Raw genomic sequence first — 24,678 nt, 5'->3', positions numbered from 1 at the left:
CGCTCTTTCCTTTTCTTTCACTCTGCCAGATGACTTCAAGAGAAGGTCAGTGGGGAGGGGCTTCAGAAGTCCTCCCTCAACGTCTTTTCATCAGATGAAAAGGAAGAGGAAGCAGATTTGGAGCCTCAGCCAAAAGGATCAAGGTGCAAGCCAAAGTACCCTATGAGGCTTTACACCTTCAAACTCCTGATTAAAGAGCAGTGCACATATAATTTTCTTCTTGAGTTTCACAGCTGCACAGATGTGGTTGAGATGTGATACATGTGTGATATGATGTGTTGTGCTGCATGTTTAAATTGTGCAAAATCTGAGTACTTAACATAAAAAATACTCCTTTTTTACTCATGATATGTCTGGTAAAAGTGCAGGCTACAGAGTTTTCCTTATATGCCTTAGTGCAATCCTCTCCCTCAGCACCATCACCTCATCCATTGACATTCCTCCCCTTTAGTTAAGTCTGTGAATGAGGCTTTCTGCATATCCATGGCGACCACACTGCAGACTCTCTGGAGTATGCATAGAAATGAGAAGTAAGAATGAAAGAGACGAAGGTAAAGACACACACACACACACACACACTCTCTCTCTCTCTCTTCTCTCTCTCCGCAGTGTGCCAGAAAGCACAAACATTCCCACGTGATGATGGAGTTTGCTCCCTCCCTCGCTGGGCGCACAATAGCGCGCTGGCGCACCTCCACGCGCACACATTCGCAGAGTCGAGTCTAAACTCGGTCAGAGCCCAGGTCAGGTTTTAGACAACTTCCCATCTCGAAGACACTGTTTTTTAGGAACCGAAACACTCTGGGGAATACAGTTTCTTTGCAGTTTCCACACAGAGGAGGAGGGGATGACTGCGACCTTTCCTTCAAATGGGAATTAAATGCGCGCGTGAAACTTTTGCTTACTTTTCTCCTCAGTGACTGTCGGACCCGTTTTCGTTCCAAACATGCCGGAGCGAATAAGCATTTCGGACTTTGTGGTCCTGACAAACGAGGATTTGTCTTCGCCAGGGACGTCAAGTTTTCAGTCCAAAATGAGCGACTGTCGGAACACCGTTTCAGTCGTGGAGGAGGTGAGAGAAAGAGAGAAGAGAGGTGGACGGGGCTGTACAGAGAGACACACTCACCTTTTGTCTGTTTACCTGTTCATATTGCCAAACATATGCACGTAGCTCAGACTGAATGATAAGTGATTTACACTCACCAAGCCTACTTTTAGTTGACAGCGTTGGCAGAGTCTCTACAGCAGGGCAGGCAGAGTAAAGATGAAACATTTTACAAGTTTTTTCCTTCCTTTTCTTGTTAAGCATAGTTTCCAGGTGAGCACAGCTGTGGCCCTGCTTTTACAACACAGTAATTGAATTCCCACAGTTGCTATCCAAAACTAGCAAATTCCAAAGGGGTAGATGTACAAAAATGCAGGTGCAAGGTTTTTTTTTTTCAGCACAAACTTACAGTGTGTTCGGGCAACATGCACATGTCTGTGGGTGTGATGATTTTGAGGGGTGACCAGGATGCTTTTACTTGCTGTTAGGTCAGGGGATTAAGATTCAGGTACAGGTTGATGGTTCATAAGTGTGTTTGCACCATTTTCATAAACTCTGACACACAAAAGTGGTTATTGGCTTTAGCACTGCTTATCAATTTGTGTGTGTGTGTGGTGGTTGCTGCTGCACTTGTACTGCCTTCAGGAAAGGCTGGATGTTAGCATGCATTGTGATTCAGGCTGGCCTGGTCCGGCTGAAAAGAAAAAAAGGTTACATGAGGTAATGTTGCATGCAGAGAAGTTTACTTGGCCTTGTTTTCCATCTCGTGGAAATCAGATGGGAAACACACATAACACGCACATGCCACGAAGAAATGTAGCCCTTTGACAGAAAAAAAAAGATATTGTGTTTGTGAGGAACTGTGCATGCACAGTGTTTGCAAGCATGCCCATGAGGGCCGGTTTATGCATTTTGTCTGTTTGAACTGGCACTTTGGCTCAAGGCCTGTTGAAGGTCTTTTTCTCTCACTCTGTGTGTATTTCGCTTTTAGGTTTGTTTGAAATCTGTTCTCCCAAAGCTTCTCGGGCAAAGGAGGAAACACAGGGAGTCTGCAATGAACTCTGCCATAAAACAAATAATCCAAGTGTGCACACAAGGCGATCCTTCCTTGTCCGTCTTCCTTGTGACAAAACATTATGGTTCACTCTTCCACCGTAGCTCAAGATGGATTTTCTGCATTCAGTTCCAGCTCACATTAGTTTGAATCATCATGGTTTTGCAGTTACAAATTTAGATATTGAGATAAATGAGATATTCATCATGTGGGAAAAATTATACAGTTTCTGATGCAGTGGTTGCTCTACAGCAATAATTAATTTATATATGTTCATAGTTCGGGTATCCTAATGCTATTAAATGATGGGATCCAATTGATACTTCACCACCTAATGCAGGGAGTTCAATAAAGCATATCAGACATAAAAGGTCTTCAGTCTTTGGACTTTTCAGGCCAGAAACCGTGGCTGCTGAGCATAAATGGAGTAGTGTCCAGGTTTTATAAAGAGACTAGTCTTAGGCAGCTGTCTGATGTATTTATCTTGGGCTAATGTCCTTATTTATGGCCATGACACACTGGAAAATACATAGCTGGAATAGCTGCTCTGGGGAGGGACACGCTGGAATCCTACACATGTGCACACAGACAGACAGACGCGCACACAAATGTAAATCCCTGTATAGATAGATAGATATATAGTTATTATGTTTGGTCTGCTCAGCAGGGACAAGCTTGATTAATAGCTGGGGTAATGTGTGGGCATGATTGTGGTTAATGGTGGCAGGCGGGGAGACAGACACACCATTTAACCATACACACACTCGGTTGCTTGTTACTCCTGATTAGAGACAACGATAAAGGGAGAAAGGCAGGGATAAGGAATGGTTTCATTTTCTATAGCTATAAGCTATAATGGGTTTCATGTCACTCCCAATATTTTTTTTTAGAAACAGATGTTAAGTTTTCTAAATGGTGAACATGTTGACATGGTATGCTGTAGGTTTTCATGCAGTTCAGTGTGTCATCATGCCTGGTTAATGTGGTAAATAAGGATCACATATCAGCTCGTCATGAAATATTAAACTCTGCTGCCAGTAGTTGCACACATGCCCTGACAGCAGGTGTACACAGCCACACATGCAGGCACAAAAAGACACTGTAGTTTCTCAGCAGACTTTCAGGTGGAGCTCATTACCTTTTCCCAGAATGGGAATGTGTTCCTGTGTTTACGTGTCTGCTTGTTTGACAGTTTGTGTCTCGACTGACGGGTGGATTTGTCAGCCTGTCTGTGCGTCTGTGTGCTGAGATTGATTTCACAAAACGCAACTTGTTTTGTTGGCCTGCACCAGTTTGTTTCCACTGTGTTTCCAACTTACCAAGCAGAGGAAACTACAGCAGCAGCAGCAGCAGCAACAGCAGAGGCGGCGGCGGTGGCCAGCAACTCCCATCTCCAGTCTCCATTAAATCACTTTCCCATTCATTGTCTGCAGAGTTACACAACACTCACACCACCTTTTAATTTGGGAACTAACACTTAGGGAGTGGACTTGACCAGGAAGGATTGGTGTGTGTAAACAACACCATCTAACAAGGCAGAGTCTCTGTTAAGTCAAGATTACTGGCTCATTAAAACTATTTCTGGTGGCTGTTCCTGACGTAGGTGGGTGCCACATGTCTAGCTCGGTGAAACAAGTGGCCTGTGTGAGGAGAAAAAAACAAGATGTAGTTTCAGACCTTGTTGGTTCAGAAGACATTGATTATACAAATACAATGAAGCCAATTGACTGTCTGCATCTTGTCTCCATCGTGTGTCATGTTTATGTGGCTTCCTTCCTTCCCAGGCTTTCTTCCTGCTCTAAGTCTGGTGTCAATGTAAGAAAGTGTTGTTTGAACCTGAAAAGTGACAGTCAGACAGCATCATTCTGAGTTGTACGTGATGGTGCAAGTGATTGTGTTGCTAGCAAGTGCTGACTCACCTGTTCACCTTAGTCACACACCGTGAGAAAATGAAGCTCAGCCATAAGCATAAGTCTCTAACTACTTCCATACTCATCACTCCTTATTATCTCTGGGTGTATAACGCCATTCCAGACAGTGTTGCAAGTCAAGGAACCGGACGGTTGTATGGCAATATTGGATTTACAGGATTTGTGTACTTTGCTTAACCTTTAACCCTTAATTGACTGGAATATTGACGATGGGCACTCCCATCAGATTATTTTATTTGTAAATGGTTTCTCAATTGGATGACCAGAAAATATACAGCACCAGTCAAAAGTTTGGACACACTTTCTCACCCAAGCGAGCGGGAAGGTGTGCATTATAAAAGTATATATTCCCTGATACCAAGAGTTGATTCATTTCAAATTCAATCATGTTTTTTAAACTTTCTTGATTTTTGTCCCACTGTTTTTTTGCAGTCTCTGGAGATGGACCACACAACTCTACAGAAAATGAAGAAGATGATCAAAGCTATCCATACTTCTGGACTTAGTAAGTTTCATTATGTAGCAGACCATAGTCTATAGTCTCATGCACACAATACATTACTAGATTAACAAAACAGTCCCGACTCAAGGTCCAGTTATTAGCCTTTTCTGGAGCTTTTAACTTCATCACACGGTTTCCTGAGTGGATGGAGTTTGCTCATTTGTCATGGAGACGGATATGTTGACATGCAAGTTCCGTAGATGTTACGGTTTCATCCAACGCAGTAGGGTTTCTCTTCTGTGTTGACTGTAAGTTAAGCATCAAAGTTCATTGTTGACCTTAAAAAGAAGTTTGACATGAGAGTTTTTGTCAATGGATGAACCATGTGATATAGGACAAAGTTCAAGGAAAAGCTAGTAAATCGAGTGACCTATAGTTGGGATTGTTTTGTCAAGCTATTATCTCCGCGGTTAAACTTTCATGCGTAACACATTACTACATTACAACCTTTGATAACTGATAAGAAGTGAAGAAATGAAGCTTGTAAACTCGGCAGCCAATTTTTTAAATAAAGGTCAGCCTCTGTTATGGCAGGATGAGCTGTTCAGCCTGTAGGGGAGCCGCCGCATAATTAATTGCTCAAGCCTGGTTCAGATGACATCATCAAGCTGGTTGTGGGCCGTGATGTTTATGAGTGAGGCCCCTTGTTATGGGACCAGGGTGCGTGGGTAGATGGGTGATTGTGTTTACATTAATACAGCGCGGATGGTTTTGTGTGGTGTGTCTGTATTAAGGTAAATGGTATGTGCGGTTTCGGCAACAACGAGGTGCTCACAGCGACATGACAGAGCTGTGGTTTCACTTAGTAAATGTTTTGTGACTGTGTGTCATGTCGGTCTACATCACCAAATCCTGCCATCGATCTCCCAGATGTGAACATGCATAAGATGTGAGTGTTCACCTCAAAAATGCGCGGGAGAAACAGAGGCACTGCATAACATATCCTGAAGTTGTTTTTCTGAACTCACTTACAAGCCTGCTTCCCATTTCGAGGCTTCAACTCATAGTTTTGAGTCAAAAATGAGTCAGAGAGCCAGCTGCCCAGAATTAAGCAACCAGATATGGTCAGCAGGAGTATAGTAGTTGGAAAGAAGTGCTCTATGATTATTCCTTCTCCTTCCCTTTTTCTTCCTCTGTATCTAAGTAGAATCATGTGGGATAGTTCCAGTAATGTGACGATGGGAGCCCCTCCCCTTCGCTCATTATGTTGTTGAACTCCTTAATCAGTCTCTGTGTTAATCACGGATCTACAGTCTGACTCACCACACATACAGACACAGACATACTCCCCCTCCTTCCTCGCACAGGTCTGATGGCCCGTTACTATGTCACACATGCAAAAACACACACGCACATACATAGTGAGATATTCTCTACTTTCGTCCTCTATTCCCATAAACCGCTAAGCACCACTTTTCTGCCAAGATGCTGTGGCTTGTGCTGTGAGTCTGTGTGTGTTCTGGCAGAGGAGTGAAAGAGTTGAGTTGCTCTGCTGGCATCTGGTAGTTAAAGGTCAGCTGTAAAATCATCCTCTGAGCTCCTCTGTGACTCAGCTGTTTGTTGTTTGATAGATGCGTGTATGTTGTTTGTTGCAGTATTATACTTTATTTTAAGGACCATGCAGCCGCAGGGACTCAGTGTTCCTGCTCGCCACTTCATTTCTTTTTTCAATTACTCTCTCTCTTCCATCCTGCAGTTCGTCTACATTCTTTCCTTAAATTCACAATTTCGCTGTCATACAAAATGTTCCACTTTCGCTTCTCAGCCAGTTAGTGCGATTCTTTCTCTCGGCTACGGTCAGTTCACCATTCTGTGTTTGTCTTTTAAGAGTGGAAACTGGCACAGAAAAGATGAACTCGCTTGTGTCTGTTTAGTCTGCTATGGGCACTTCTGCTGATGTTTGGTCCATATGTTCCTTTAAATTCTTGGACCACAACGACTAACAAAATATTCTGTCTTAACCTTCATGTTTTGGTTTCCGAAAGTCGCTTGAGACATTTCCATATGACATTTTATGTAGTTGTGCCCATTTTTGTTGGCACAATGTGTTAACACAGTGTAAACCAATCTGGTGCCAGTTGGAGTTCAGACTCTTTCCGTCAGCCTTTCCACAGAAATTAAGCAGACTGAGAGTCCACTAAGGTCATGACCCTTGGAAAAGTCTTAGAGAAACATGAGTCTCTATATATTTGCCTCTCTCTTGCACCAGGATGGGTGGAAACCAGTACTAATTTATCCCACATGCGTGTCTTGTTAAATACACGCACTGCAATGAGGCAAGTCAGTCTGCCCTTTTTCTGATTTTCTGCACATCTAACTGAAGTCACTTTTTACTGACTGTGTCTCCATTGACTCTGTGTGCATGTGTGTTGTTTTTCAGACCATGCGGAGATCAAGGAGCAGTATCTTGAGGTACTGGAGAACATGGGGAATAGCCACCTGACCCAAGACAACAACGAAGTCTCCACAGGCTTCCTCAACCTGGCTGTTTTCACTAGAGAGGTCACTGCCCTCTTCAAAAATCTGGTGAGAAAAGAGAAGAGTTTGGAGACAAAGGGGATAGGAAAGGGAAAGGAGAAAGGTTTTCTCAAATTAGCTGTCTTAACTATAAAGTTCACCACACACACACAACCTTGTGAGACACAAGAGAGACTAGATGGAAATAAAAGACAAAACAAAAAGAGGAAAGAGAAGCTGGTCTCTTAACGTTTCTCCAAAACCCCCAAAATTTCTGAGAAGTAAGAAATAAATCAACTAAATTTAGATAATGTTCATGCCAAACAGCAGCAGGTGGCAAACAACCAAATATGCCTGAATAGGATGTCGGGCGTGTGTTTGTTTATTGGGGCAGTGCGAGAAGTGTGTGTGCAGCCGCGTGCGTGCATGAATGCACGGAGGGAGGGAGTTTTCAACAGCTGCGTGCTCACGCCTTTTGACTCCAAAAGCCGGGGCACTCCGGAACCCTCCCACTGATAGTTTCTATGGCGATGATAATTCATCCCAGACCTCCATGTGTGAGTCAACACACACACCGTCTCGTCTCATACTCCCTCCCTCCAATGTGTCAATCAAAGGCACAGGGGACTACAGGCCTTACAGATGTGAAGAGGAGGTGGGTCCAAAAGGCTAACAGTAGTGTGATTTAAAGAGCTGAACTGCAAAATCAACGAAAGTGTGTGTGTGTGTGTGTGTTTGTGTATGTTTGACTGTGTGCATGCCCCATTGTCTGTGTGTTAATACAGGCATGTTTGCATTGATTTGTGTCCTCTGGACATGTTGACACTTTGGGAGTAGGCATGTCCCAGTGTCCATGTATTATATATTAGTTAACCAAGCTTTATGGATGCCAACTAAAACAAGTCTCCAGGCCTTTGTGTCAATATATCAAGGTCAGCTCAGCAGCCAGCTCACGGAAGTAGTTGTACATTATTTATATCAAGAGCAGGACGCAGCTTTGTCATCTACCAGGATCCATGGAAAGACTGCAGGGACAATGGTCAACTAAGGCATATGGGGCCATAATTTATGAGCCATGTTGCATGCCTAATTAAAGTTGTTATGTATTTCCTTGGGGGAATTAAATGATAATTATGTATTACTGTAAAGCAAAACCTATTGGAGTTATGCTGCTTGTTTTGTGATTCATTCTCCCCACATCATCTGATCTCTATCCAAACCTCAAATTAATCTCAACTTCCACTTTACTGTGCACAAAACAGTTATAAAAACCATTGCATCATGCTCCCACTTGGATCCAAAAACCTTACTTTGTATTATTAATTATTGTCCAGTGTTTTCTTGACTTGATGACTCACCAGTTCAAAATGACTGAATCACCATGTTTTTATGGTTATGCACACTCATTCCCAGAAATGTAAGTCCATAGGGAGATAAGAGTGTAAAACATATGAGTATGTTTGTATTACAGGAGATGAGGGCCGTCTGTAATGTTATGTGGGGTGTTTTTAACTCTCTGTATTCCTTTTACATACTTCAGGTGCAAAACCTCAACAACATCATGGCCTTTCCATTGGAAAATGTTCTGAAGTCAGAGCTCCGGGACAGCAGATTAGTGAGTCTAGTTTTCAGTACATATTCATCAAATACTTTTAAAACCTTTTGTTGGATTAACTGCTGTACATATGATGATGACTTGTTTTCAGTGTCTTGTTTTAGGACTGAGAGACTACAGTACATCAAATCCACTTTCAAGTTATTTCTGTATTGTCCAGTTTCTATAATTCTATAGTTCAGTTTTAATTTGTGAACTTGAACAGTAAAGAAACCGACTTTGCGCCTTTTTGGCAGAAGTACACCAGTATTTACACACAAGTACATCTTGAGCAATGATTCTTAGTAATATGGATGTGACATCCAAGCAGCCATTGTTCTGCTATAGCCCCATAATTTCAGCAAACTATCTGTAATTTAGCCTGTGGGATGAGGTACGGTATATCCCAGAATTATGACAACATAACCATTTCTGATCTTTTATTATAATATGATATAATATCAAGGTTTTGTCAAGCTATAACATATATAAAGGAACATTTAATGCAGCACCCATGCTAAATCTACTGGTATACTTTTTCCAAAGCCCCACATTTAAATAAACACAATTCAGATGTAATAATACACACAAAAATTCAGGCACTAATTCACTTTCAGACAGGGCCATCTGATGATATCACATACTCAGGATGCTGTGATTTGCAGCCGAGGAAGACGGATGTCTGTGTTTGTAGATGTTGACTTTAATGTCCAAAATGATTGAAATATCACAACGTAAAATCAGTTTCAGGGCGGATTTCCTCTTTAAGCAGATAATGTTTTCTGTCTGTGTTGTAGACACATTTGAGCCCACTAGGATATTGGATAAGATGAGGCTGTTTATGCAGATTAATGAATAAGACTGAGCGACAGTCCGATACCGAGCAGATCAGCCGTGCCCAGTATTTGGCCTTTTGATTTGTCATGGCAACAGACCAGTGAGTAATAACAGACTAATGCTTCTGTAAGCTCCTGTCACTGCCCTGTCTTTTAAAACAGCTGATTCGACAGGTGAACATTGCTGTAACTGCCTCTGAAATCCTGTTTGACCAGATAGCAGACTAGTTAGCATGATGTGAGTAATCATGTTACTCTGCAATAACTGTCTGGTCCCAGTTAATACCTATTACCTAAGGAAAAATACTAGTAAAATACTACTTCAACTGACTGTTTGATGACTATTAACCTTTTTGATGCTATTTTATTAATCATGATCTCTTCTCTTCTCCTGTTTTCTCTCCTTTTCTTTTCTCAACAGGAGCTTAAGAAACAGATGGAGAAGAGTTGGAAGGAGTATGATATAAAAATGTAATTAACCATATTGTTACACTTATTTGTGCATCACCCCCTCCAGTCACATGGCTTTATAGTGTGTTACTATAATCCAGCTCTTCATTTACAAACCTCAATTGCTTTCATGAGAGATGAAAATCCTGAAACAGATGTGATTGCTTTAGGAGAATCGCACCACACATTTACAGCTCTTGCTAGTCTTACTGGGTCACAGAAGTTAGTGTAACAGCAGCGGTTAATAGGATAATAGTTCATTCCCCATGGCCATACTCTATTACATCGCTATGAAATAAAACTGAGGTGCTTGCACTTTGCACACATCAGTTGATCTCATTCTGACAGTGGTTTAATGTGTTTTATAATGTTGCAAGGAGATTTCAGCTCTGCCATATTTTATTTCTTTTATCCAACTTCCTTCCACACTCCTGCTGTATAAACATTGTGAATGAGTTAGTGGGGAAAAAAGTTTGTGGCAGGAAGAAACCGAGCAACACTCACTTAAAATGCTCAAATAGTTAATCATTACAGCGAGAGTTACAAGTTAAAAAATCTGATTCACTTTGTAAAAATGAACGCATATGTATGGTTGAAAAAGTCCTTCATCCTTTTTTTTCTCTCTCTCTTTCTGTCTTTCCCTCTTTCCATCCCCCATTAGAGGGAAGCTGGAGAAGGAGAGGAAGGAGAAGACCAGGCAGCTGGGGCTGATCAGGACAGAGGGATCAGATGGAGGGGAGGACATGGAGAGAGAGAGACGGACCTTTCAGCTGCAAATGTGTGAGGTGGGGGATTTGTGCCAGTCAAAATACCAGACCCAGACACCTTTCACATACCTGAGGTGGGCTTGATTTAGTTCACACGGGTGGTCTGCCTTGTAGATTCCATATTCCATCCATGGTCGACTGGATGGTCGGGGTTGATCCCTTTTGTGTCTGCCCAGGAGTTACTTTAATGAAAAAACATGTTTCAGAAATTCAAACCAATTGGCTGAGTCTTGCAGGGTTATAGCAGAGCTGGGTCATATACGTTAGAAAGTGCAGTTCAAAGGAGGATGAAACTGTTTTATGACCCACACCTGAAAGATGAATTTCTTGTGAAATGCACCGGCAGTGCTGTTATACACACAGGTGGCGTAATCTCAGCTGAGTAACTAATTCACATACAGTTGGAGAAAACCCTGAGAAAAAGGGTCTAATCCTGACTGAGACCAGCTGTTGAGATGAAGAGGAGAAGCAGGGAAAATGGAATTTCCACTTGTAAACTGCTCCACCCCTCCGTCTTTCTGTCTTATTCTCACCCCCTGCATACACACAAACACTCAGAGACACACACACACATACACGCACACAAATATACACAGAGCAAAAACACTTCTCCATGCTTCAGCTACACAAAGACAGATGGATAGAGACTTGGGTTTTATGGAGCAAAGACAATGCAGTCATTCCTTCCACATAACTCAAAACCTCATAGGATAGAAATTATTCACAATAAGGCGACCACTATGTGTGTTCATATTCAAATTTTTTGAATGATTGCTCTTTCCAGTTTCCTTCTACAAGGTTCATTGACTGGCTAGAGTGTTGAAATAAGGCACATGACCTTTGAAACAATGTGGAAGAGTGTCCTAGAAAGCAAACAGCCACATACTACAAAACACGCTCAAATCAGGATATTAAAGATGTGTAGTTTGATGTTTTTAACCCTCTGTGTTTATGCTTTCAGTATCTTTTGAAGATCCAGGAGCTGAAGGTGCGTCAGGGCCCTGATCTTCTCCAGAGCCTCATCAAATATTTCCAGGCCCAGCTCAGGTTAGTCTCAGCCAACATCACCTTACATTTTTTGGCTTGTTGCCAAGGGTGTGAAATCAGAACAAGGAAAAACAGTCGTATATGCAGTTTTGACTTCTCCCTGGCCTAAAAAGCATATGGATTTGATTGTACCTCATGGTTTTAGCAATGGACTTTGTATAATAGTTGAGGTTCTTTGGTTTTTACTTCCTTTTGCAAACTATTATTACCATTGTTAACCATTTACCAATTTTAATCATACCAAAGGTTTTATGTGGTAGCAGAGCTGCTTATACAGCTTCAGCATGTGATGTTTTGCTTGGTGCAAACGAGGATGTTTGGACTGAAGTACCATCATGACTCAGCATTTGTTCTTTTTTCTCATCTCAGTTTCTTTCAGGATGGCTTAAAAGCTGCAGAGAATCTCGCTCCCTTCATCGAGAAGCTTGCTGCCTCTGTTCACACGGTAAACACGGAAACTGCTGCTGGTTTGTCTGCTTGTATTAGATGCAGTCATTGTTTATAGGGCTAAATGTAAGTCATTTTATGTCTTGAAATGGTAATGTTATTATCCAGCTTTTTAATTAATTCAGTGGAGTATTTGTCATGATAAGGAGATCAAGGGGTTCAAGGGTTTGTTCTTGCTGCTGTTGTCGTGATTGACTCAGCCTGTTGTTTTCTCAAAACAGACGCACACATGCATGTACATATTGATGTTATCAATCCACCCACACACATTTTACCACAGTTTTCCTTATTTGTCACTCTTTGCTCAGTCACAACAATAGGTAAAACTTTGTCCAAGAAGGCACTTACAGTAAAGCTTTGGCTGTAAATCACATGGCGTTTTAGTGCCTCGTATAGCACTATTTCAATGTTCCTTTTTTAACAACAACCAAAACCTAAGCTTCTCTCCCTCTCTGGAACAACCCTCACCCCCTCCCCAACTGAACCCACAGGCAGAGACTGTTATTGGAGTCTTTTCCCATAAATGCCTCCCCTATGTCCAAAAGATGAAACTGAAAGGATCTCTCATTTTCATTTTTTCCCTAGTGCACACCTCTTTCTCCAACCACTCAGACTGGTTTCCAGTCTGCACAGATTTTGCCTTTTTCCTTTCTGGATAGAGCACTGGAAACAGGCTGTTAACTGTGATGTTGGGAACGTTAGAGGTTTTTCTGGTTCTGCATGGGCAGACCAGATACTTGCTCAGACATGCCAGACCTCAGCCTCAAGAATGGAGGCAATATCTGTGTTATGGTTCCCATGAAAAATGCTGAAATATTTCAGTTTAACTGATGTATTTTAATACAAAAAAGCACAACCTCCTAGGACTACACACCCCAGTTCTGAGCTCTGTTCTGCATTACTTAGACCACTACACAAAGCTCTGAAGTATTGTCATTCCACACCCAATTCTAGGAAACAAACCAAGAAAAGAGTGCATATGATATAATAAACATGAGAGAAAACAAAAACATTCTGTTCTTCCAACGAATTATGTTTTATTACTGAATAAACAGATTTTTATGGTGTGTGTGTGTGTGTGTGTGTGTGTGTGTGTGTGTGTGTGTGTGTGTGTGTGTGTGTGTGTGTGTGTGTGTGTGTGTGTGTGTGTGTGTGTGTGTGTGTGTGTGTGTGTGTGTTGTAGGTGCGCCTGGACCAGGACGAGGAAGTGAAACAACTCACTCAGTTGAGGGATTCTCTTAGATTGCTTCTGCAAGTGGAGGGGAAAGAGGTACTCATAGTCGTAATGCACCATTATAACCTTTGTATATACTGTATACATTACCAGTCACAAGTTTGGACACACTTTCTCATTCAAATGAATGGGAAGTTGTGTTGAAACTATCGACTGGTACTGTAAAAGTACCCGAAGTTCCTCAGTTATACTGCAAGAAAATGGAGACAAAACCTGTGTTGCCCTAAAAAGTCTAGGATATTTGCTTTAAGTGCTATTTGATACCATCAGATTACTTTTGTCTTTGCTTTAAATCCTCATCATCTGCGGAGTAGTCTGCAGAGAATGAGGCCTGGCTTCAAACCTTTGAAGTGAAGACCTAAATCTCTGTCTGTATCCCAGGAGTACCTGAACAGGAAGAACTCTGGCAACGGGTATAGTATCCACCAACCACAGGGCAACAAGAAGTACGGGACAGAAAAATCTGGCTTCCTGCTCAAGAAGAGTGATGGGTATGTAAAAGCATTAGTTACAGTGTTCAGGTGTCATGTTACAAGCAGTTATAACACAAAATAGTAGCAAAACTTAAAATACATAGAGTAAAACAGTATTTAAATGTGTACTTTTCATGCTGCTTAATAGTTGTCAGAACAACATGCATTTTAACATCAAAATGAACAGAACTTGATGGGCTTAGTTGTTCATATTTAAATAAATTGCAACATTTTCAAAGTGATGAACACTGCTCATTACTATTATTGAAGACAGCAGCTTTTAGAGCTGGTTGAAGATTGAGCAAGTAAGGCATGAAGAGAGCAGGGCAGGGGAACTCAAACTTTATCTACCCCAGCTGGTCTTCATTATTGTGAGATGAAGATTCAAGCAGGGGCCCCTCCTGTGGAACTTATTGGCAGACTGGCTTACGGAGCGGATCCAACTTTTGCGTCATGCACACACATACACACACACATACACACACACACACACACACACATTGATCTAGATTACAGTGTGATAAGGAGAGGGGATGTGGTTCAGTAGGGCGAATGGGAGACAGGAGGAGAGTAAACTTCCCTGAGGCCAGTGACACGAAGCAGAACAGCCATTTTACTTGATTCAGTCAAGATAATGAAAACAAGAATGGAGCACTGTGAATAAGCTGGGCCAGCACAGTGTGTAGTACCATTACTGAAACCAAAGGTACATCACTTATTGTACTGCAAAGAAATGATCAAGGTCAGCATAGTTTTATAAGTAGTAATAATGTGGTTGAAATCTATATTTTTATCCTGCAGGATCAGAAAGGTGTGGCAGAAGAGGAAATGTGGAGTCAAATTTGGCTGCCTGACTATCTCCCACAGTACGGTGAGGACTAATTACTGACACTGTCCTCTCAAGACGATAGATGAGATCAAAGTGCATTTGTCAAGTGAATTTTGCCAAGATTCTTCAATACATGCTGACATGAGCGTGTGTGTTTGTCTTCAGATCAATCGACCGCCGGCCAAATTGAACCTCCTGACCTGTCAGGTGCGGCCAGACCCAGAGGACAGGAGGACCTTTGACCTGGTCACTCGTAGGTTCATTCCTAACTTTTGACCCTTACACTTTACCCTCAACTTATCATCATTAAAAGATTCCTGAAGAGTCATCTGCAGTGCAGCTGTGTGCCTATTTGGTGCTCACATTAATAGAAATTGGGATCAGACACATTTCACTTTGAGATGAAAGCCAAAAATTCCTCATGATTAATTGAAACTGTTGTGACGTGAGACAGAGGCGATTATTTTGCTTCATGCTTGTTTCATACCATCACTAGTCATGCTACAGTTATTTCAACTCTCCCCTGTTTATTTAATTTTTCAAGATCCAGCAACAGTATCTCATGACTATTTCTCTTTCTCCACAGATAATCGGACATACCATTTTCAGGCAGAAGACGAGCAAGAATGTATGATGTAAGCATTGAAACTACTGTAGGTTGCACATCAGCTTTATTTACTTCCTTATCTCTTATATTTTCACACTGTGTAAGAAAGAAATGCAGCTGCATAACAATCAGTTAGGAACAGCTAAGACTGCATTCAGAAAGAAGAGAGGGGTTGCAACACTGGTAATTAAGTAGAAAGACTAAGATTGTTAAGTAAAAGGGAGGAGTATATGATCGGATGATGTGTGCAGTGATGAACAAGCAGGGTTGACAATGGACAGAAGGGGAGAAAAACCGAAAGATGCTAGAAGAAAAAGTTGTCCTCTAGGAGACCCCTGGTCCAGCTGGTGCTGGGTGGGACTTCTCTCTAGCCACAGACAGCAAGCAAGAGAACTTTTTGTGTTGTGATGTGGGGATGGAGGGGAGTGCATGTGGGGTTTTTCTGTCCCGTGCCCTTCCCTTGTGTGTGGGCCTCCTGGCTGATTCTTTGATGTGATGTGCTGTGTGAGTTTAGGGACAGATGGAACTGGAAATAGTTTGTCCGGAAAAGTACCGGGGCTTCAGAAATGAAAGACATGAGCTTCAGTATGAGTCTCGGTGGTGAAAACACATGAAGCTGAGAAAGTGAGAATGATGATGAATTATGACTACACAACTGAGCAAAAAAACACATGGAAACCACATGGTGGACTACTTTTGATCTGCAAAGGGAAAAACCAAAATGATCGATCCCCTGGTTTCCCCAGGTGCCACAACTTTTCTGTGGCTTCCCCCCTCCAAAAAAACCATTACCAAATGTGAAAATTTGGAAAACAAATAACTTTTATGTATGTGTGCTTCCTCTTCAGCTGGGTGTCGGTACTGCAGAACAGTAAGGAGGAGGCCCTGAACACAGCCTTAGGAGGAGATCAGCTCCACCTCCAGGACAGCGGGCTCCAGGAACTTTCCCGAGCCATCATCGCTGAGCTGCGACACATGCCGGGCAATGAGGCGTGCGCTGACTGCGGAGCTCCAGGTCAGCCAATTGATGATTATTTTAGAATAAAATATGGAAATATATCACAAGATGAACATTTTCTAACCTGTAATATATTTCTTTATTAGTATGAATTGATTCATGACAACATTTATCAATTTAAACTGTGTTTTTTTGAGAGGTATGTGTTTCTAACAGTCTGTTGACTTTTTTTTTTGCTTTGTTTATCTTAGATCCAACATGGCTGTCAACAAATCTTGGCATCCTGACTTGTATAGAGTGCTCAGGGATCCACAGAGAGCTGGGTGTCCACTACTCCAGGATCCAGTCCCTCACTTTGGACTTACTGAGCACCTCTGAACTATTGGTACTAAATGCACACATACAAACACACTGTACACACACAAACACACACAAAAACAGACACACAGGGTTGGTGGATTCTTAAAAGTCAGGATTGCCTAATTACAGAACTTATGTAACTGTCTGCCTTTCATTGAAATGTCTTCATATCACATATTTGTGGCTGTGTTTGTGTGTCACAGTTGGCTGTCAGTATTGGGAACACCCGATTCAATGACATCATGGAGGCGGGCCTTCCAAATGACTCTGTCAAACCATTGCCACAAAGTGACATGTGAGTCTTTTAAATCATCAATTTCATTGTTCAAAAGGTATTAACATTTCTTGACAACAAAGTGATTTTTATATTTATTGTATTTTTTTTTCATTCAAACATGTTTCCTTAACAACCAGGAATGCCAGAAAGGAGTACATTGTGGCAAAGTACGCTGAGCGTCGGTACGTCCTGCGTAGAGAGGAAGCGGATCCTGGCCGGCTGTATGACACCGTGAGGAGTCGAGACCTCACTTCTCTTCTGCAGCTCTACGCTGAGGGAGCAGACCTGGCGAAACCGCTCACTCTACCTGTTGAACAGGTGAAGATACAGTAATTTACAGCTGCATGTAGATTCACACACAGCCATTTCATCCTGAACCGTGTCCTGTCAGGGTGTATGAGTGTGAATGAATAGGTGTAATAAACCCCTTTCATTTTGTGACAAATTAGCTGTCCACCTGGCTTGTTTAACAGCGACACATGCATTTACGAGATGTTTCAAAAAGCTTCAAACTTGTTCCTATCACTTAAAAATAATGGCTGAAATGGCAAAAAATAGTAACAAATCCTCCCAAGTGTTAAAAAAATGTCACGACATACTGTATACGTAGGAGGTGCGTGCATAGTTACAGTATGTGAAGTATGTGTTAATTGCCCTCTTGTGTGCATGGTTCATGTGGGTGGGTAGTCGGAGGCCCTCCCATCTCTTTGGCCTCTAATCCAGTCTTTCTCTCTCCTTATCCTCTCATTTAGTTTCCCCCGCCTCTGCTGTCTCTTAAAGTCTCCTCAGCTCATCCTCTCATCTTTTATCACGTTCTACCCTCCTGTCACATACTTCCTGCTCAGCATAAGCAGCTTGTGTGCGTAATACAGCCGACATCAGCGTGCGAGTGTGTGTATATATACGTGTGTGTGTGTTTGTTTGTGTTGGTCGGCCCTCGTTTATTATTGCAGCTTTTAGGTCAGAGCTCACGTCTCTTGAGAGCAAGTGAGACAAGCTCATTGAATTATGCGTGCACTACTCTGCCTTTCTTCTGATTGTTTTCCTTTCTTCTTCTTGTTTTGCATTTCAACAAAGAATGGTTAAAGTTGTAGGGATGTTCACACAATACAGATGAGTTTTGCACAAGAAACCTGTGACATAAGTTTCACTGTAGTCTTACACTGGTATTCTAGTAACATGTCCTTAGGCTTAGATACAACATGCAGACACTTTAGTCCAGTGACTGACAGTAAACTATATGGATTCTAAAGGCAACAATGTTTTGCACAGATGGGATATCTCTTGAGGGTGAACAGTTTGGCCTTACTTATACTCTTTATTTTTATCCCTGTTTAAGGGGATCAAAGAGACAGCTCTCCATCTCGCTGTGCGTCTAGAAGAAAGAAGCTCTCTTGCGCTAGTGGATTTCCTCTGCCAGAACAGGTCAGACACTAACAAGTTGTCAAGTATAATCCATACCTCATTTGATAGACTTGTGTTGGAAGTTGCTTGTTCTCCTTTAGTAAAGTTTGACATCGTCTGTCTGTATGTTCATTCTACAGCAACTGTCTGGAGAAGAGAACAGCAGAAGGAAACACGGCTCTCCACTACAGTGTCCTTCATCACAAGCCTGAATCTCTAAAGTTACTGCTAAAAGCAAAGGCAGCCCTACACACAGGTACCTTTTTAACCTTTAACCATTTACTCAATTTCTCTTTCAACCGCTGCAATCAGTAATTAGTTAAACTTCTTATTCTTTCACATTTCCTTTAGTGAACTCAGCAGGAGAGACAGCTCTCGACATCGCCAGGAGGCTGCAGCACACGCAGTGTGTTGAGCTGGTGAGAACTTCACTTTCCCTCTTTTAATTCAACTTTTTAAACATTTTAATTCATACATACAAAGAACACACACAGCCAGGAAGTAAGTTCAGCTAAGGAATCAAGTTGCAACATTAAAATACCCACCACAAAGTCAATTCAAAAACAAAGCAGGACAGCTTCCATAGCTGGAAATATTACCTTAAAACAACTCCCTGTGCAGCAAAGCTTGGCTAAGGACTCACTCCCAGAGCAAGGAATCCTATTCTCATCAGGTCCCAGAGTGTATCATTTATAAACTGGTTTTATTTTCTTACCGGCCATCTGCTCTCCTGAAGCCGACCTGTCTTGTGTAATATCCTGTTTTATTGTGCACAGTGTTGTTTTATAGTCTTGGTGTGTAGAAACTGAAAAAGGTTACACAAGTAAGCTGTTTTAAAATGTACCCTCTTCCTAATAGACTAAATTAATTTAATTTTTTCTTGAGGTGACTGTTTATCCAAATACTGCATTTATATCTTCCAGTGCTTTCATTTAATCATCTCTGAAAATTGATTTCATTTTCACTTTTTGAAACTTCCCCTAATTTAAAAATTGTCATCTGCTTAACCCATGGCACATTTATGTGACCCAAGTGATTTCCCTAAAATTGCTTAGTTGACCATAATATACAATTTCCATTGTCTCATTGTGTTGACCTCAAAAGCTCTGCCAGCTAATAAAGAAACAATAAAATATTTGTACTTCCTTCAGCCTCAAACCAAAAAACTGCAACCCAAGAACAGCCTACAAGCAGAAATAAAACAAGCAAACTGCAATTAAACCAGCAAAACTGTGGGGATAGTTAGTTTGAAGCTCATCAAAAAGTACACAGTTACTTCACCATAGTTGATCCTGACTATTATGTGTGTAGTACTGAATAAGTGTAATGTGTGGATAAGAGTATTCTGAGTGTTTGTGTGTGTGTGTGTGTGTGTTTTAGTTGGAGCTGGCCCAGAATGGGAAGTTCAACTCTCAGATCCACGTGGAGTTCATGTGGGAGACTCAGTCTCAGGAGTTCTATGACAGTGAGGATGACCTGGATGAAAAGGTAAACATCACACCCACCCAGCTTATCTCATTACTGACTTTATCTCTCATCCAAAAAAGCCTGTAGATAATTTGGAGAAGTATATTATAGGGGTTTTCCAATCTAGAGCTCTTCCTCCCACTCTCTTCCAGGTGAGCCCATTACCTAAAAACCGGTCCCCTCTGTCCTCAAATGGAGGTGGTGGAGCTTTCGCCCGCTGGAGTGTGGCTAATTGTGCGAACGGTAATGCCGGTAGCAGGCCTTGTCAGACATATGAAAACCTAGACTTCCTCTACAGAAATCCTCCAGCCAACAGCGCCCCCGCTGGAGCATCAATGCCACCACCACTGCCTGCTAAATCCATACAAAGAGGTAAGCTGGATCTGAATTATTAAAACCTTCTATCCTTACCAGTCCTCCTTTATCTCAGTTAAACCTTTATTCATCACAACTGTAAACAACAGTTAAAAAAGCAATTAAAAGCAAGTAAAAGAAATCAGATATTAACAACAGGTATTTAAGTGAGTGTTGTATCATATATTCATGGTACAATTTGCATAAAAAGGTTGGAGGAAGTGGAATTAAAATCGAGTTAAGAAAATGTATGGTGCCAGTTTAAATAAAAGATTTAAAGCTTAAGGCTAAGCTCTGTATCACACTTGTTCTAGAATAACTGGGTGACTCAAACAAAACTACAAATATACAGTGCTGCTTTTGTTCTACTCTTTCACTTCTGTTTTCCCTCTACAGGTCGCTCAGACCCCCAGATCTCGGTCACAACACAGGAAGGCAACCCCCATCCAAGACGCAGCTCTAACCCGGCCTCCCACTCCTCCAGTCCCCAGACACAGGCCAGACACAGCCCTCCTTCACCCAACACAGAGAACCAAGGCCAAGGTGGAAGACCTCCTAGGTCTCCCCACGGACAGGGAGGTCTGCTGAGGGGACAGAGGCAGACCTGGGAGGTTCAACCTGGTGCTAGTTCTGCATCTCAAAGCGTCACGCCAACATCCTCTCAGAGCCACATAGGGCCTGTCAGGTAAGTCAGCACAGCTATGGTTTGTGTACACATTTCTGTTAAAAACCATCCTTAAGACAAGCTTTATTAACACACAGATTAAAGAATTTATCCAGCTCATCCCAGTTTTGATCAGTATTAACAACTGTACTTTCATGTGACTTCTGCAACCTTTTGCAGTTCAGAGAAGACCACATCATACCGTCGGACCAGCAGTGGAGGAGGCAGCCAGGGAAAGTGTGGTGTATTGTCTCCCAGTTGTGTGGGCAGCCAGGAGGAGCTGTACTGCAGTCTGGTGGGGAATAGTCTAGGTCTCGCCCCAACTCCCGCTGCAGCCCCGTCATCCTCACCTGCTGTGACATGTGCCCCACGACCTCGCAGGAACGCCATGGTACAACCACACAGAAACATCTTTCTATTGTGTTCAGTCCTCCATGTCTTCAATTTGAGAGTACTGGGTTTTTTTTCTCTGGGGATTCAGAGAAAATCTTGTGAGATTTCACAGTCAGTATAAATTTGCTGGTGGCACACTGAGAAATATATTACATGTCTCCTCCAGGTTTCTGGCAGTAGGCCTCATCAGAAGCGTGTCAAGGCTTTGGTAGACTGCAGAGCCGTCAGCTCTGAACAGCTTGCCTTTTTCAAAGATGAGATCATTGTGGTCACAGCCACTAATGACTCCCACTGGTGGGTAAGTGCAACTACAATTTCAGTACAGTACCTTGTTCATTGCTCTTTCTGTCACACTGTGAATTCCACTTGCATTGTGAAATATATAAAATCAACTTTTCATATTTGTTTTTTATCCTAACAGGTTGGTCACATAGAGGGGGACCCATCCAGGGGTGGGACCTTTCCTGTCAACTATGTACACAAACTGACAGACTGAGGAAACATGGAAATATGAAGGTACTGTGTGGTATCGTACTAGAGGAACTTAACCAGCATGGGATGCTTCCTGGAACCTTATTATCATCATCACAAAGCAGATTTTATCTACAGGAGAGAACCATTCTGTTCTCCTGGATCTAACTTGGATTTACTCGAACTTGGACTGATATTTTGAGCAAATTCAGAATACTTCCACGAGGATATACCAGCCATGGAAACATGAGGATATAAATGACACTGTTTTAGGGATTTATACCCTTTAATATTTTCTCATCCTGGAAACCAACAAGGGAGCGGAAGGCTTGGACAGCTCCATAAAGCCTTTTACTCCAAGGACAGTACTTCCCTTGTTGATATATCCTTGGTTTTCTATCTGCAACATGTTTCTCCAGTTGTCTAAACCTTGAATCACTATTAATAAGTACAAATGTATTTGTGGTTGGGGTAGAAACTGCTCTCATGTCAACTTGACCATTAATCACACATTTGTATTGCAGATTTTTTTATGTAGGATCTGTGCTTAGAGGCAAAACGTACCTGCAGGGCAAAACCCTTTGAGGCACTTTAAACTCATTCAGAAGAAATCTTCTGAAGAGTTGGCAGAACTGTAAATGTGTGCAAAGCCAGCTGCTGTATAAAGATGTAGCTGCTTTTTGTTCTGAATGGAAACTGGCTAGTCGTATAACTCACAGTATACTGAGACTTGGATGCAAGATTCAAACCAGCCCAGTGTCTATTACTGCCTGCCATGGGACTCTGAAAAGTGGCTTTGTGCCTGCCAGTCTGTCTCCTACAAAAACGCCAGGCGTCTGGGCAGCCCAGGATCCAGATCTGAAACTTTAGCTCAGCCATCTTGATTCTGGGCACAACTCTCTGACTCCAAGGTTAGGGGAGGATCCAGTTTCTCCTGGCTCCAGGAAAATGTCTCTAGAGAACCTGGAATAACGACATTGTGTTAGGAAAAAAAAAAAGAGACTCTCTGTTCTACCAGGAAATGGCACTGAAAGAGGGCTTGTTAGTAACAGCACCCCACTGCAGTAATTTGTTCAGTGAACACACACTTACTATAGGCACGTGTCTGTCACATCAGATACACACAAGCGCACTTGCACTTATTGTATACAAAGAGTAACTGCCAGGATTTAGGAACCTTAAGGGAAGAAAGGGGAGTTGGGGTATGACTGCTCCTTTTTTATACTAGTAACAAATACCCAAATGTAACACATTTCACAGCAATTACACACAATTTGTTGTACATAATTGTCTAAAAATTTCCACTGATGTATATATCTCCTGCTTTCTCATCTGTTCTGCATTTTAAAAGATTGTATTATTACAGATAGTGTTACCAGATGTTGTTAACTTGATGTCATGTCTCTTTTTTCTGTATTATTAGCAGTTTGAATGGCTGTCAGAGGGTGAAAACACTCACTGTATACAGCAAAGATCCTGTCTCATTAAACTGAAAACAAACACTGATGTGACAGTGATGAGTAAAGGAGGGCAGGCAGCAGGTGTTCTCTTCCTTTAAATCATTCCTGAGCTTACACAGACTAGTCTGTTTGCTTGCCAGTTTCTGCTGATATGTCTCGTTACAGTGTTGACGAATAAGCAAACAAAGCCCGAGACAGGTGTGTCATCAGATGAACATGAGGCAGTAGATGTAATTACTGTAAGTAGAAAATCTGTCAAATGATGTAATCAATAGCAAATTAGCTCATTTAGTGAGTATGTAACATACAAATTTAACATGTCTAATAAAGGAGCATACAGTTTTAAAATGTAAATTAGGTGATATCTTTCTGTACCTGGCATCATTAGAGCCAAAAAAACGTATTGTTGCTGGCTTAAAGCCAGAGAGCTGATACAGACCAAAGGTACTGAGTGTTTTATGTTCAATGCAAGCACACATTGCTTCAATAATTTAGTTAGTGTGGCACTGGGCATGTACAAAACCTACTTCCTAGTAATGTGTATTATGTAACTCAGTGTAACAGGGGTTTTGCAGCCATTACTACCTTCTGCACACTTATACAAATTCTCACTTTTGGACAGCAAAAAATGGATCAAAATTTAGCTGGATTTTTCAAAATACTGCCATGAAAGTAATGTAATTGTGTGTAAAGTACACGCAAGCATGCCTAGCATTGGATATTCAAGTATTATAATTCAAATTCCATGGATTCAAACTCATTTATTAGCTTTAATTACATACAAATAAAATGTAAGACTGTCTCATTTTCTTCTTTCAAAAGAAAGGTAAGACTGTAAGACCTGTAAGACTATTTCAAAATGTGGGAGCTTTAGCAGGGCGTTCCTGAAAAAACAGCTTTACTCTCAGCCAGACCACCCAGAGTAAATAAAGATTAAAATGCTCTGGTATTGAAGTTAACAATTGGTGCCCATATAATTACATTTTGACAGTTGCATTTGCACTTCTCCCTGTCATTGCTGATGTCCTCCCATCTTTTTCTTTCTCATACCCATTATACCTCCCTAAAACTATCTCTCCATTCATCTTTCTTGGCAGTTTTCCCTGCAGCTCTTCGTCCCTCCAGCCTCATTTTGTCTCCATCCGGATGTTACTTAGCCCTGACCCTGTGTCCCAGAGCCACGATGATGAAATTCCAACCTGTCACTTACATAACAGTCCACCTCACTAACAGCCAGGATAATGATGCTGCTATTCTCTCCTGCCATCAGAGTAGCCCATACACACACCCATATGACCTCATCGGCCTGCCTGTGTGTACGAATGTATACAATGTGAAAAGCACTCTCTGTAAAATGTTACCCCCAACACATACTGTATAGTAAATGTATTCACTAATGCTCTTATCCATTATGTGTTTATGCCTGCACACACACTATAACACAAATATAATTTAATGTAATGTACACACTGTGGAATATAGTAGTAATCCATTAAATGCAGAGTAAACCCTTTACTAATCTCTGGTTTTATATGGATTCCGGGTGGAGGAGAAGTGTTGCTTTCGTCCGTTATTAGCATTTTTTTTGCGTGGAAGT

The 24,678-nt window shown here is 41.7% G+C and overlaps 1 protein-coding gene across 1 annotated transcript; it reads left to right on the top strand.

Annotated features, from left to right (window-relative positions):
- The first annotated feature begins 666 nt into the window (after positions 1-666).
- Positions 667-23,435, top strand: asap3 (ArfGAP with SH3 domain, ankyrin repeat and PH domain 3). The gene is made up of 26 exons (XM_044375077.1): positions 667-1,072; positions 4,463-4,535; positions 6,913-7,058; positions 8,530-8,604; positions 9,841-9,890; positions 10,531-10,654; positions 11,598-11,683; positions 12,053-12,128; positions 13,314-13,400; positions 13,746-13,855; positions 14,639-14,708; positions 14,832-14,919; positions 15,253-15,301; positions 16,122-16,288; positions 16,483-16,616; positions 16,795-16,886; positions 17,006-17,186; positions 18,208-18,293; positions 18,413-18,528; positions 18,624-18,691; positions 19,653-19,760; positions 19,892-20,111; positions 20,490-20,778; positions 20,938-21,148; positions 21,317-21,448; positions 21,572-23,435. Exons 1-26 carry the CDS (start codon positions 947-949, stop codon positions 21,644-21,646), a joined length of 3,039 nt encoding a protein of 1,012 aa, XP_044231012.1. The 5' UTR covers positions 667-946; the 3' UTR covers positions 21,647-23,435.
- Positions 23,436-24,678: the final 1,243 nt, after the last annotated feature.

The sequence above is a fragment of the Thunnus albacares genome, chromosome 15 (assembly GCF_914725855.1).
Source record: "Thunnus albacares chromosome 15, fThuAlb1.1, whole genome shotgun sequence".
In the NCBI taxonomy this organism is placed as follows: Eukaryota; Metazoa; Chordata; class Actinopteri; order Scombriformes; family Scombridae; genus Thunnus; species Thunnus albacares.
This window is presented reverse-complemented; position numbering and strand designations above follow the sequence as displayed.